The 14,419-nt window shown below is 45.6% G+C and overlaps 1 protein-coding gene across 1 annotated transcript in view; it reads left to right on the top strand.

Annotated features, from left to right (window-relative positions):
* Nucleotides 1-14,419, top strand: part of LOC126456934 (protein spaetzle 3-like) — a 208,997-nt gene that overhangs the window by 138,642 nt on the left and 55,936 nt on the right. The window contains exon 2 of the mRNA XM_050092870.1: nucleotides 5,510-5,634. Coding sequence (XP_049948827.1) covers nucleotides 5,510-5,634 — 125 coding nt within the window. The remainder of the gene's footprint in view (nucleotides 1-5,509; nucleotides 5,635-14,419) is intronic.

The raw sequence follows: 14,419 nt of genomic DNA, 5'->3' as shown, positions 1-14,419 counted from the left end.
CTGTCCTCTGGCCTTTTTTCCGCACGTGTCAGCAGCTTTCTGTCTGAAGCGTCATCGAACCAGAGGGTGACGACGCAGGGCGCTACGCCTTTGCACCATTACAGAGGAGCTTAATTTCAAGTTTTTAAGTTGCATTGGGAGACAATTGCGGTGTTTCGAAAAAGTGCGGCTATAACCGCTTTGCACAGTGTGGTAACAGTTAGGGGAAGTTTGGTTAGTACGGGACAGCAGATTGTATCCATCAAGAGCTGTTTCCAAACACAAGCTCTAGCAGCAGCACTGTCGCGCCACTGCAGTGTGAACTAGGACTGTTCATATTTCTAAAACAATGGCAATCCGATACATCGATATTCAAACAAAACGTCATATCGACCACGATATATCGAGAAACGTTATCGGCATATCTATATATATATTGACACAAAAAATATCGACCTACTGGCAAAACAAATATCGGCTGCACGCAGTAAATATAACGCAAGTTTTAGAGTTTTATATTTAAATAATGATTTATTACTAGATATTCTGTACATCAACAAGCTAGCAGCCTGTTTATCTCCCTTAGAGCAAGAACTGAATGGAAATCATTGCACGTTCATGCTTAGCGGGAACCACTTTGCTAACTATGATAACTGCCAGCTAAGTGGCAATATACGAGGGCTATCCACAACGTACATTACGTTTTGGAATTAAAAACAAATAAAGTATTGGGAATTTTTTTATTATATACAGATGACAGCCACACTTAAATACTACTTTTCTACATAGTTGCCATTTAAATTAAGGCACTTATCGTAGCGATGGACGAGCTTGGAAATTCCTTCGTCGCAAAATTCTGCCGCCTGCGCCTTCAACCACGTGGTTACCTCTTCTTGAAGCTGTGCGTCGTCATCAAAACGCTGCATAGCCAACCACTTCTTCATTGCTGGGAATAAGTGGAAGTCGCTCGGTGCCAGGTCGGAACTGTACGGCGGATGAGGAAACAACTCCCACTTAAAAGATTCGAGAACTTCAGGAGTGGCATTTGCCGTGGGGCCCGGGCGTTGTCGTGAATCAGCAAGATCTTTGAGCCCAACTTTCCCCTGCGCTTGTTTTGTATTGCTCTTCTCTTCTGAGGTTGTGCAGAGTTTGGCAATACCTTTGAGAGTTTTTTGTAGTGCCTCTTTCCAGGAAATCCACAAAAATCGTATTTCTACCGGGTTACTGATTAACCTCGTGGTTGAAGGCGCAGGCGGCCGAATTTTACGACGAAGAAATTTCCAAGCTCGTCCATCGCTACGATAAGTGCCTTAATTTAAATGGCAACTATGTAGAAAAGTAGTATTTAAGTGTGGCTTTCATCTGTATATAATAAAAAAAATTTCCAATACTTTATTTATTTTTAATTCCAAAACGTTATGTACTTTGTGGATAGCCCTCGTAAAAGGTGTCCGATGGGTCCGTCGTTCGGTTTCGTCATATATCGGATTTGTCTGGAACACTTCATGGCGGCTTCCCCGTTTTTTCCATTTCTCCAAACACCAGCGACCTAGCAGTTGTAGTGTCAAAATTGCTGGGTGACGTTAAACGTTGCAGTTTCTGTTGGTAGCACCGAGCGCCGATTACGTCAGCATTTCCCCTCGCACGTCTCTGCCCACCGCAAAGAGCGTTGTTGTCATTTAGAGTTTTTTTTATCATTTTTAGCAACTATTTTTGAAGAATGCCGATGTGAAGAGATAGCACACTAGTTGCGTTAAAAATTGTTTCTTAACGCTACTGATGGGCTATTTCTTCACATCTTGTTATTCCATTTACACCGCCACCCCCCCCCCCCCACCCCCCCGACCCCCCCACCCCCCCCCCCCCCCCCAGGGCAATCGTACTTCCTTGTGCCATCTATACTTGCTCTACACAGTCAAAGAGAGACTCGACATGATGAAAGCTCAAAAAGTAGTAAAATTCCTTCGCAGCGTGAAAGTAAAATTATGTTCTACTACAATTTCAAAAGAACAGCTCCCAATATTTATCAAGAAGTGAGAAAAAGTAATATAAAATAAAAATATAGGCACCCTATGTTGCCATTTCTATATCGACATATCGGTGAAAAAGACCGCCGATATACATCGATATTTATTGGAGAACATATCGAAATACTGATAAATAATCGACAGTCCTAGACGAACTATGGAGGAAGATGACCATCCACGCGACTTGAGTCAAAATAACAAATTATCTTTTCATAGTGGATTTATTGGTGCACGAACGTAACATCGGAGGTTTGTGTTTCGTTCGCAAATAAGTACTGTTACGAAACTTCCTGGCAGATTAAAACTGTGTGCCCGACCGACACTCGAACTCGGGACCTTTGCCTTTCGCGGGCAAGTGCTCTACCATCTGAGCTACCGAAGCACGAATCACGCCCGCTACTCACAGCTCTACTTCTGCCAGTATCTCGTCTCCTACCTTCCAAACTTTACAGACGCTCTCCTGCGAACCTTGCTTCGGTAGCTCAGATGGTAGAGCACTTGCCCGCGAAACGCAAAGGTCCCGAGTTCGAGTATCGGTCGGGCACACAGTTTTAATCTGCCAGGAAGTTTCATATCAGCGCACACTCCGCTGCAGAGTGAAAATCTCATTCTGGAAACATCCCCCAGGCTGTGGCTAAGCCATGTCTCTGCTATATCCTTTCTTTCAGGAGTGCTAGTTCTGCAAGGTTCGCAGGAGAGCTTCTGTAAAGTTTGGAAGGTAGGAGACGAGATACTGGCAGAAGTAGAGCTGTGAGTACCGGGTGTGATTCGTGCTTCGATAGCTCAGATGGTAGAGCACTTGCCCGCGAAAGGCAAAGGTCCCGAGTTCGAGTCTCGGTCGGGCACACAGTTTTAATCTGCCAGGAAGTTTCATATCGGCGCACACTCCGCTGCAGAGTGAAAATCTCATTCTGAAGTACTATTACATTTCTATTGTACCGTTCCACACAGCTGATAAAATTCTCCAGTTTGTTGGATATGACAGTTTCTAGCCCAACTAATAACAATTAAAACGCTAAACTACAACATCGATACGTCCGGTTGTATCGGACAAAATAATTTCGGGTTGTATCGGACAAAACATTAGCATGAAAACTTGATTTTTTATACATATTTTTCTTCAAAGCCTGAGCTGGGAAATCAGATCATAAATGGTGTGAGAATAATAAGAAGGGCCGGCCGTGGTGACCTAGCGGTTCTATGTGCTTCATTCTGGAACCACGCGACCGCTACGGTCGCAGGTTGGAATCCTGCCTCGGGCATGGATGTGTTCTTAGGTTAGTTAGGTTTAAGTAGTTCTAAGTTCTAGGGGACTGATGACCACATAGTGCTCACAGCCACTTGAACCGATAATACGAAGGGAGCAGTAAAAGTCAGATTTCTTGAAATGACAATCAGGGAAGCGAGTGAGAGATACTGAGGTCCAAGAAGAGCATTAGGTCACACACTTAAAGCTTTACGAAAAAAAAAGAGGTGGCCATACGGAAGCCGTGGCAGAAGTCAGACTTCTTGAAATGAAAATCACGGAAGTTCATGAGAAATACTGAGTTACATGAAATGCATCTAGTCATATGTTTATGAGAAAACAAAGATGCGGCCACGAAACCTGTTTTAAGAAACAACTTTTTCCCGAGAACATTCAGTGATGAACAGGAAACAGTACTGCATGATCATGTTAAAAATTTAGATGACCAGCTTATGCCTTTGAGTAGGGATGAGTTTTAAATTAACTGTACAAAATTGTATAGCAACTGCAAATAATGGATCGGTTCAATAAGACGAAAATGAAAGCGTGTAAAGACATATAAAATGATTTTACCAACAGATAGTTGAAAACACACGTTGTAGCTACCATCAGGTTGCATGCAGCAAAGGACAAGTTGACAGACTCTTTAACAAACTTACGGACAAGTTTAAGTTTATACACAAAGGTGACAAAAGTCATCGGATACCTCTTAATATCCTGTCGGACCTCCTTTTCCGGGAATAGTGCAGCAACTCCAAGTGGCATAGACTCAACAAGTCGTTGGAAGTCCGCTGCAGAAATATTGAGTCATGCTACCTCTACAGCCGGCCATAATTGCGGAAGCGTTGCCGGTGCAGGATTTTGTTGCACCAGCTGACCTCTCGATTATGCACCATAAATATTCGATGGGTTTCAGGAGACCTGGGTGGCCATATCGTTCTCTCGAATTGTCCACAATGTCCTTCAAACAAATTCCAAAAAATGTGGCCTGATGATATAGCGCATTGTCATTCACAAAAATTCCACCGTCCTTTGGGAACATGACGTCTATGAATGGCGACAAATTGTTTCCAAGTGGCCGAACTTCCAGAGGACGCAGTCCATTCCATGTAAACACAACCCGCACCATTATGGAGCGACACTTAGCTTCCACAGTACCTTGTTGACAACTTGGGTCCATGACTTCGTGGGATGTGCGCCACACTCGAACCCTATCATCAGCTCTTACCAACTTTCCAACTCACCGTCTGACCAGGCCACGATACTCTACTCTTCTAGGGTGGAACCCAGCCCAGGAGAGACGCTACAGGCGATGTCGTGCTGTTACCAAAGGCACTCGCTTCACTCGCCTGCTACCGTAGTCGTTTAACACCAAATTTCGCCGTAGTGTCCTAACGCATATATTCATCGTACGTCCCACATTGATTTCTGCGGTTATTTCTCGTAGTGTTGCTTGTCTCTTAGCACTGACAACTCTATGCAAATGCCGCTGCTCTCGGTTGTTAAGTGAAGGCTCTCGGCCACTGCATTGGCCGTGGTGAGAGGTAATGCCTCAAATTTGGTATTCTCAGCACACTCTTGGCCCTAACGATTTCCGAAATGGAATGTCCCATGTCTCCAGCACCAACTACCTTTCGCGTTCAAAGTCTTTTAAGTCCGGTCGTGCGGCCATAATCACCTTGGAGACCGTTTCGCATGAATCACAAATGGCAGTTGCGACAATGCGCTGCCCCTTTATCCCTTGTGTACGCGATACTGCCACCGACTGTATATGTGGATATCACTACCCCATGACTTTTGTCACCTCACTGTAACTATTTACAATACAATTAAAACTTTCTTCTAACAAAACTTACCTTTTTACCCGTTACAGTATCATGTACGATACAACCCTCCAAAAATGTAAACGGCCGAAATGGAAAGCATGAGAAAATATCAACAAACGTATACTCCTACGACATCGAGTTTTATAATTTTATTAAGTAACATATCACACAATTACTTAGTGCGAAGAATGCTCCCACACAACCTTAAAATGTTCATAAGTTTGAAAAAGTTTACGTGTCCAATACTAACTAACCTTCTCCCACTGTAGTTCCACCGTGTCAAAAGATTTTCACCTGGTTCCGAGCAACAAATTTTTGTTTCATTGTTCACTGAAACAGAGCGACAAGAAAGCGTCAGAGTGTGATGTCTCTAGCTGAGGCATGGTGCAAGCTGTCGTCGTGACGGAGTGTTCCCTGCTTGTGTGTTACAGATCTTATGGACGGCGCTGTCCGTGGCGCTGGGTCTGGAGATTCGTGGCGAGATCATCCGGGGCGTTCCGTGCATCAAGCGCTTCCACCAGCTCTTCTGTCCCACAGCCGGCAACAGCTACCCCATGTGAGTAAGCAACCCGCTGTCTGCCCAGAAGCAACAGCCATCCCTAAAGACTAGCGACCGCCGCGGGGTCTGGGGCGCCTTGCCACGGTTAGCGCGGCTCCCCTCGTCGGAGGTTCGAGTCCTCCCTCGGGCATGGGTGTGCGTGTGTTGTCCCTAGCGCAAGTTAGTTTAAGTTCAACTAAGCAGTGTGTAAGTCTAGGGACCAATGATCTCAGCAGTTTGGTCCCATAGAAACTTGCCACCACACAAAAAAGACTAATGACTACAAATAAGAAAACAATAAAGGAAAGTAATGAACTATACCTGGCCACGTACTGCCGAGTCAGATCTTTTCTTCTTTTTTTTCGACTTTGCTCTACTGTGAACGACAGGAAACAATTGGTTTCCAGATTTGTCCTTTTTGTTCATTCTAGTGATATGCAGGGGGTGATTGAGAATTTCCCGTTCTAGTACGTTGGTGCAGTGTGTATGCAACGAAGCGCGAGCCCGATACGAGTATACACTGAACAGCCAGAACATTAAGACTACCTACCCAATAGGCAGTGTTTGGTGTCGGCAGCTCGTGGTCTCGCGGTAGCAGCTCGCTTCCCGAGCACGGGAACCCGGGTTCGATTCCGGGTGGGGTCAGGGATTTTTAGCTGCCTCGAGATGACTGGGTGTTTGTGTTGTCCTCATCGTTTCATTATCATTTGTGAAAGTGGCGAGATTGGATTGAGCAAAGTTTGGGAATTTGTACGCGCGCTGATAACCGCGCAGTTGAGCGCCCCAAAAACCAAACATCATCATTGTCATCATCATCCACCTTTGGTACGGATAACAGTGGCGACGTATCGTGGCACGGAATCAATGAGGCCTTGGTAGGTAGCTGGATGGAGTTCGCACCACATCTGCACACAAAAGGCAACTGAAGATGATGAGGTCCCATACTCCGAGGAGAATAGGGGACGATGCGGGAGATCCGCACCACTGTACTGGTCAAGGTGCTAGCGGAGGTGGTTTGCCATTGCCCTCCTCCGACCGTAATGGGGATGAATGATGATGATCAGGCGCGGCTCGTAATTAAAGGCTCTGAGGCGGAGCCGCCCCAAAATACATGTTAAAGTAAATTTCGCAAGAACGTATTACAAAATTTAAATTATCAGGACGAATTTCGCACATTTCCCATTTCCATTAAAATAACGACGGTCAACGTTGTTGGAACTGTATGTATCGATAGATGTTTTCCGAACGGTTAGTATTGTTTAGGCTGCGCCTTGGAACGTCCGTAAGCTGCATGTAGTAGAGGTTTGGGGGCGTGGCTTCTACATAGTACTGCTCTTTATGGGCGACCCGAAGGCTCAGAGCTTGCAGGCTAAGGGTGTCATACCAACCACCACACGTTTTTCACGTTCCACTATCTATGTAATGAAGGAATGAAGAGTGGCCGAAACTTCGCTATCCAATCTCTGTCTCTGCACATCTCTACTACACTTGGATGCGTCATTAATCGATGTTTAGTATTATTGTTTTGATAATGTTTTACATAGTTTTGTTTCTACCATTGGCTATTTTACCCACATTTAGAATAAGTTTGCAAATATCCCGCCAGAGTGCACTAGACTACCGTAACTACAGGCTCTCTAACCGTAACAACTGTACTGCCATCTAGCGAGAGTTTCATAAGTGATTAGAGGACAAAGCGCGCGAAATTTGTCCCGTGACTTTACTTTCCTTGTTTGCTGATGCTGACTGATTTTGTTGATATCGTGTGATATTAGCAAGTTTCTTTTTTGGAGTGTATTTTGCAAGATTTTAGTGAGTTTTACTTGCTTGTGAATATCTGCGACATACCGTAGGTGTGAAACCAGCGCAATATGAATTCAGTGTGCAATTTAATAGGTAAAAACTTGGAACACGGCCATAGGATGCAAGTGAAAGAACTTGGTGCACCTAGACCCGATCTAACGATCAATCAAGAACAGAAACAGTGCAAATCTAGGCAAGGATACAAACGCAGTTTTAATAGAGCAATGTACGATGCAGCTGAGTGGTTGTGAAGTGAAAAATGCATTTTTCTGTTTCACCTGTCTTCGTACAAATAGTACTGATAGTGCCTGGACTGAAACTGGTATCACTGACTTAAAGAATTTTCACGCAAAGGTGAAAAAACGTAATTCCAGCGAAAAACATTTAACTTCGAGCTTTGGAGGTAAACTACAATAAATGCCTTAAATTTAGAACTGAAAACACCAAAAATATTAAGCAGCTGCAAACTCAACATTCATCGCATTGAAGACCTCTCCGAAACGCGTCTTTTCATATGATTTGCTGCAAAGTGTCAGAAAATGTAATGATGACGTATAAAAACACTAACCAAAGATTTTAACTCGAAGTTAGCTTCTAATGATATTTAATACCTGATTATAGAAGATACAGTACGTAAAATTATGGGTAGAGAGTGATCTGCCCACCCCCCTCCCCCTGAATTCTTAGTTGTTTATGTCAGACCAATCTGTAACGTAACCAGAGGTCTATATTGGCTCCGATTGATAAATGCCGCAGCCTTCCCCAGTACAGAAACCACGAGCCGCGCCTGATGATGATGAAGACGACACAACAACACCCAGTCATCTCGAGGCAGGAAAAATCCCTGACCATGCCGGGAATCGAAACCGGGATGCCAAACATGGGAAGCGAGAACGCTACTGCAAGACCACAAGCTGCGGACTAATTCCCATAAACTCCAGGGAGGGGGCGATGAGCTCTGACGTCGCGTTCATTCACATTCCAGATGTTCGATCGAGTTCAGATCTGGCGACTTGTGGTCCAGCACATCAGCTGGAACTTATCACTGTGTTCCTCGAACCACTCCATCACACTCCTGGCCTTGTAACACTGCACGTTACTTGTTGAAAAATCCTACAGCCATCGGGAAGCATGATCTCATGAAGGGGTGTACGTGGTTTCAACCAGTATACGGTACTCTTAGGCCCTCATGATGGCTTGCACGAGCTCTACTGGACCCATGGATGCCCATGTGAATGTTACCCAGAGCACAATGGAGCCGCTGCTGGCTTGTCTCCGTCCCACAGTACAAGGTGTCCCAGGAAGACGACTGATTCACGCCCTCCCAACGGCATGATGAAGAAGGTATCGGGATTCATCAGACCATGCAACCTGTGCCAACGTACAGTGTCGATGGTCACTTGCCCATTTCAGTCATAGTTGCCGATGTCGTGGTGTTAACATTGGTTCATTCATGGATCTTCGGCTGAGGAGGTCCATCGTCAGGAGTGTTCAGCGCAAGGTTCAGACACACTTGAAATCTGCCCAGCATTTAAGTCTGATGTTAGTTCGTCACAGTTCGCCGCTTGTCCTGCTTTACCAGTCTGCACAGGCTACAATGTCTGACATACGTAATGTGGGGTGGCCTCCCAACCCCACGACATCTGGACGTTGTTACACCTCGGTTTCGCCACATACTGAAGACACTCCGAACACACCACTCCTCGAGCGGCCGACAAGCCGTGCAGTTTCCGAAATGCTCGTGATGAGCCTCCGGGCTATCGCAGTCTGTTCTTGGTCAAACTCAGATAGATCGCTCACCTTTCACATCCTACACCCGGACAGCACACTCACTGATACTACATGCACCGTGCATGTGTCTCATTAGCAGTCATTCCTCGCCAGGTGACGGTGCTATCGCCTGGACGGGTTTATAGCGACAGCAGGTCGGTGGTCATAATGTCCTGGCTGTCCAGTGTATAAGCGCCGACATGTAGGAAAGATACTTGTGTGCAATCCTGTCTTTCTGAGATGCGGAAACTTGAACTATAGCGACGTTATTACCAAATGCACCCAAAGAGGACCAACGTGCTATTATTCTTTTCTCGGCTGCCGAAGACAAACTTCGGTAGACATCTATCGGAGAATAAAGAATCTGTACGGAACAGCATGTCTGTCGAAAACAACCGTTGTAGAAACGTCCAGGAAAACTGCGACAAGGGGTGCCGCCGCTTCATAATAACGCACGTCCCCATATCGCAAATATCTTAACACAGAAGTGGGAGGCAGTCGAGTACCCGTAAATAGTCCTGATCTCTCCCCAAGTGGTTATCACCCCTTCGGTCCCTCAAAAAAGGTCTTGAAAGCTCGACGATTCTTGTCGGATGGGGATGTGCAGCAAGCAGCTACTGACTTCTTCACGCAGCAGAACACGTTGTTTTACCACGCAGGTATGTTCAACCTCGTGTGTCGGTGGAATGATTGTATCAATGTTCAAGGCGATATTGACTGATTGGCATACCGATTTTGGTCTGTACTGCCATCGAACGGGAAGTTTTCAATCGGTCCTTACAATAAATCCAATTAGAGCGAGAGCAACAGAAGAGATGGTAAATATATTTTCCAATGAAATATGAAGTAATTCTCAGGAAATAGACTCTCCCTAAATTTTAAAAGAAAAAAAAAAACAATACTGTTTATTCAGTTCTGTACAGTCAGTAAATACGATAGAATGCTTCAAATATTTGGGTGTAAATACTGATGCAATCTTGAACTGGAAGAAACATGTTACTGAGCTTCTCGACCAGTTGAGTTCAGCTGCTTTTGCTCTTGGTATAATCTGCTAATCCTGGAAACAAACGAATCAACCTCCTGACATATTTTGCATATTTCCAGTCAATAACGTCTTATGGAATAATTTTCTGGGGTAACTCATCACTTAAAAAGGAAGTATTAACTCTACAGCAGAGAGCACTTAGAATAATACGTGGAATTCATACACGGACGTCATGTAGCTACCTCTTCAAGGAGCTAGACATTTCAGCAGCGCCGTCACAATACATACATTCGCTGATTAAATTCGTCATAAATAACCCATGACAATCTGAGAACACCAGTCATGTCCATGCGTACAACAATAGAGAGAAAAATGACCTTCATTACCCATTATTAAATCTGTCAGTGGCTGAGAAAAGGGTTCAGTGTGCAACAGCAAATACTTTTGATCATTTTCCCAATAACACAAAACGTCTGCCATATAGCAAACCAAGTTTTAAATCTAACTTTGGATAAATCCTTTATTGCATTGACGAACTGGTCGCATGAGTAGGATTAAAATAATAATGCGTTCATTAATGTTATTATTTCGATAAAGTCCGCGCCGATAGCTGAGTGGTCAGCGTGACGGATTGACGTCCTACGGGCCCACGTTCGATTCCCGGCTTGGTCGGAGATTTTCTCCGCTCGTAGACTGGGTGTTGTGTTGTCTTCATCATCATTTCATCCCCATCCGGCGCGCAGTTCTCCCAATGTGGCGTCGAATGTAATAAGACCTGCACCAAGGCGGCCGGACGCCAAACGCTCATTTCCATTTCGATAACAGAATCGTCCAAATGATCTACGGTACATGTGATTAACTAACTAATTAACTGACTAACTAACCATAATCTCTTCACATCTTCGCTGAGATTCCTCTTCGTTTCCTCTGTCTAGATAATCTTGATTCTTGTATTTTGTATGTCCTGGCACCCCCTGAATTTGACAACCTTCGTTAAAAACACCTCTTCATCCCAGATTTCTTTCTGACAGTTATCAACTTGCTCATAATTCTTTCTTATTTCGTCACTTCATTTTGTGGCCGCCTTTATTTTGGTGATTATCTGAAGATGAAGTCAGTGAAGTCAAATTGTTACGAGAGCAAGACATTGTCTTTTCCCCCTTGCGGCTACTCCCTTTACTGTCAGCAGCTCCACATCGCAGACGGCCGTTTGAAAACACTTTTCGTCAGGTTACAGAGGATTTAGCATTAACAAGCTGTTGGGATTTAAAATTAACTTCCTATTCAGTCCCGAATCTAGAAAGCGTCGACTTTGAGCATGCTTGCAGGGCGTCCGTAGTTAATTATGGGGCCGGGGAATGTTGACAGGCCCGCCGGGCTAACCGCGCGCACTAACGCGCTGCCTGCCGAGCGGGAAGGCGTGCCGGTCCCCGGCACGAATCCTCCCGGCGGATTAGTGTCGAGGTCCGGTGAGCCAGCCAACCTGTGGATGGTTTTTTAGGCGGTTTTCCACCTGCCTCGGCGAATGCGGGCTGGCTCCCCTTATTCCGCCTCAGTTCCACTATGTCGGCGATTGCTGCAGGAGCATTGTCTCCACATACGTGTACACCATAATTACTCTACCACACAAACATTTGGGGTACACTCGTCTGGTATGAGACATTCCCGGGGGAGGGGAGGGGTGGGGCTGAACAGCACAATAACCATGGGTTCGGTGTGGGGTGGTGGTGGGGTGGGTGGACTGCTGTGGCCTGTTGTGGGGTTGTGAACCACTGAGGGGTACAGCTGTGACGCGACGAAGTCTCTCCGTCCCTGATTCAATACGCAATACACACACAAGGTGGGTAGAGGACATAATTCGAATTAAAAGTAAAAATTAATAGAGAGATATGTTTTAATGACAGCAAATCGCAGACATGAGCCGAGTGCTACGGTCGGAGGTTCGAATCCTGCCTCAGGCATGGATGTGTGTGATGTCCTTAGGTTAGTTAGGTTTAAGTAGTTCTAAGTTCTAGGGGACTGATGCCCTCAGATGTTAAGTCCCATAGCGGTCAGAGCCATTTGAACCATTACAGTGTCCTCTCCAAAGTAATGAAATGGCAAACGGTGGCCAGCTGCAAGGCGGCAAATGCCTTCAGCAAACCGCTTCGATCTCGGCCGTCCGTCGCCAAGAACAACTCGTGAAACAGTCGCGAAAGTGAGTGAAGTGATCCACAAGAACAAAAGGCGGACAATCCATATTTCTGAAATTGTTACACTTTCATACAGGACACAGCACTTCAATCTAGCTGATGAATTGAACATGAGACGAATTGCAGTGACCGACGTTCTTCGTCTTTTGAATTCTGACCAAAGAGACCATTAGGTTCGGGTGTGCACTGAACCGCAAACAACAGTTCGGGATGTGGTTAGACATAACAGGGAAGCTCTACTGCGATAATTTGGGGAGACTGGTGGAAAGGAAGATGTTAAATGGCCTGTGATATGAGAGAACAGGCTGGTTGCTGCATCACGACAATGCACCTGCACACACCTCACTCATTGCGAGCAAATGCTGGCAATAAAACATAACTAGTCCCCGCCTACACTCCTAGTTCCTTACGATTTCTTGCTCGGCCAAAAAATGAAACTGAAGCTGAGTGGGCGGCGTTATGACTCCATAGAAGAGATTCAAGTGGAATCGCAGCTAATTTTGAATACGATTCAGCCGGCAGACTTCCAGCACTACTTCCAACGATAGAAGCGTTGCATACACCTGCGAGTGGGCTGCTTTGAAGGTAAGTTTTTTGATTCTCGGAAATTGTGGGTAGCACATCGTATGTACTAAAATCGTGAGGAAGATAAGCGCAAAAGTAAGCGTTAAATCTAAGAAGAACGGCATTTTCATCATGGGTGGAGAGCGCAGAGAAAGCGGGATTAAGGCGTGAAGAGTTAGTAAGCGTGAAAACTGAGCACGCGGCGGATTAGCAAGTTTATAAGCGAGGACGTCAGCCAATTCGCTTTCCTGCGAGAAGCGCCGCAGCGAGCGCTTCGCCGTGATGTGGCGTCACGCCTATTTGCCTGCGGCATTTCCGGTCGCTCCCGGGCGGCTGAAGAAGACTCGCCAATCTTCCGGCACGTAAACCGAGAGAGCTATCGTAAGCCCTTTTACTGCACTGGACACATATTCGCGGCTAATAGAACTGGACGGCGAATGTGCAACTGAAACGAAAGGAATCTTGAGTGTGTACCCAAACAAGCATAACAAGACGTCCAATTAATTTCTTCAGTGTACCGAGGGTATCCGAAAGAGACCGTACTGATTATTTGGGGGACAGGGGGGTGGGGGGGGAGGTGGCAGAGTTTCTGTAGTAGCGTGTCCTACCGCTACGAGCGCATAGAACTATTATTCCCCTGAGAGCCTATACACATAGAGAGAGAGACAGTGGCCTGCGCTACAGTCATTGTATGAAAATATACTGGAATTGTATTACTAGGAGTGTGTATTATTGATCCAGTAAGCAATCGTTCGAAAAATGTATCCCAGTGTACACTACTGGCCATTAAAACTGCTACACCAAGAACAAATGCAGATGATAAACGGGTATTCATTGGACAAATATATTATACTAGAACTGACATGTGATTACATTTTCACGCAATCTGGGTGGATAGATACTGAGAAATCAATACCCAGAACAACCACCACTGGCCGTAATAACGGCCTTCATACGCCTGGGCATTGAATCTAACAGAGCTTGGATGGCGTGTACACGTACAGCTGCCCATGCAACTTCAACACGATACCACAGTTGATCAAGAGCATATTGTGACGAGCCAGTTGCTTGGTCACCATTGACCAGACGTTTTCAAATGGTGAGAAATCTGGAGAATGTGCTGGCCAGGGTAGCAGTCGAACATTTTCTATATCCAGAAAGGCCCGTACAGGACCTGCAACATACGGTCGTGCATTATCCTGCCGAAATGTAGGGTTTCGCAGGGATCGAATGAAGGGTAGAGCCACGGGTCGTAACACATCTGAAATGTAACGTCCACTGTTCAGAGTGCCGTCAATGCGAACAAGAGGTGACCGAGACGTGTAACCATGGCACCCCATACCATCACGCCGGGTGATACGCCAATGTGGCTATGACGAATACACGCTTCCAATGTGCGTTCACCGCGATGTCGCCAAACACGGATGCGACCATCATGATACTGTAAACAGAACCTGGATTCATCCGAAAAAATGACGTTTTGCCATTC

This window comes from Schistocerca serialis, chromosome 2 (genome assembly GCF_023864345.2).
Source record: "Schistocerca serialis cubense isolate TAMUIC-IGC-003099 chromosome 2, iqSchSeri2.2, whole genome shotgun sequence".
In the NCBI taxonomy this organism is placed as follows: domain Eukaryota; kingdom Metazoa; phylum Arthropoda; class Insecta; order Orthoptera; family Acrididae; genus Schistocerca; species Schistocerca serialis.
The sequence above is the reverse complement of the archived record's forward strand: the minus strand, read 5'-3'. Positions and strand labels throughout refer to the sequence as shown.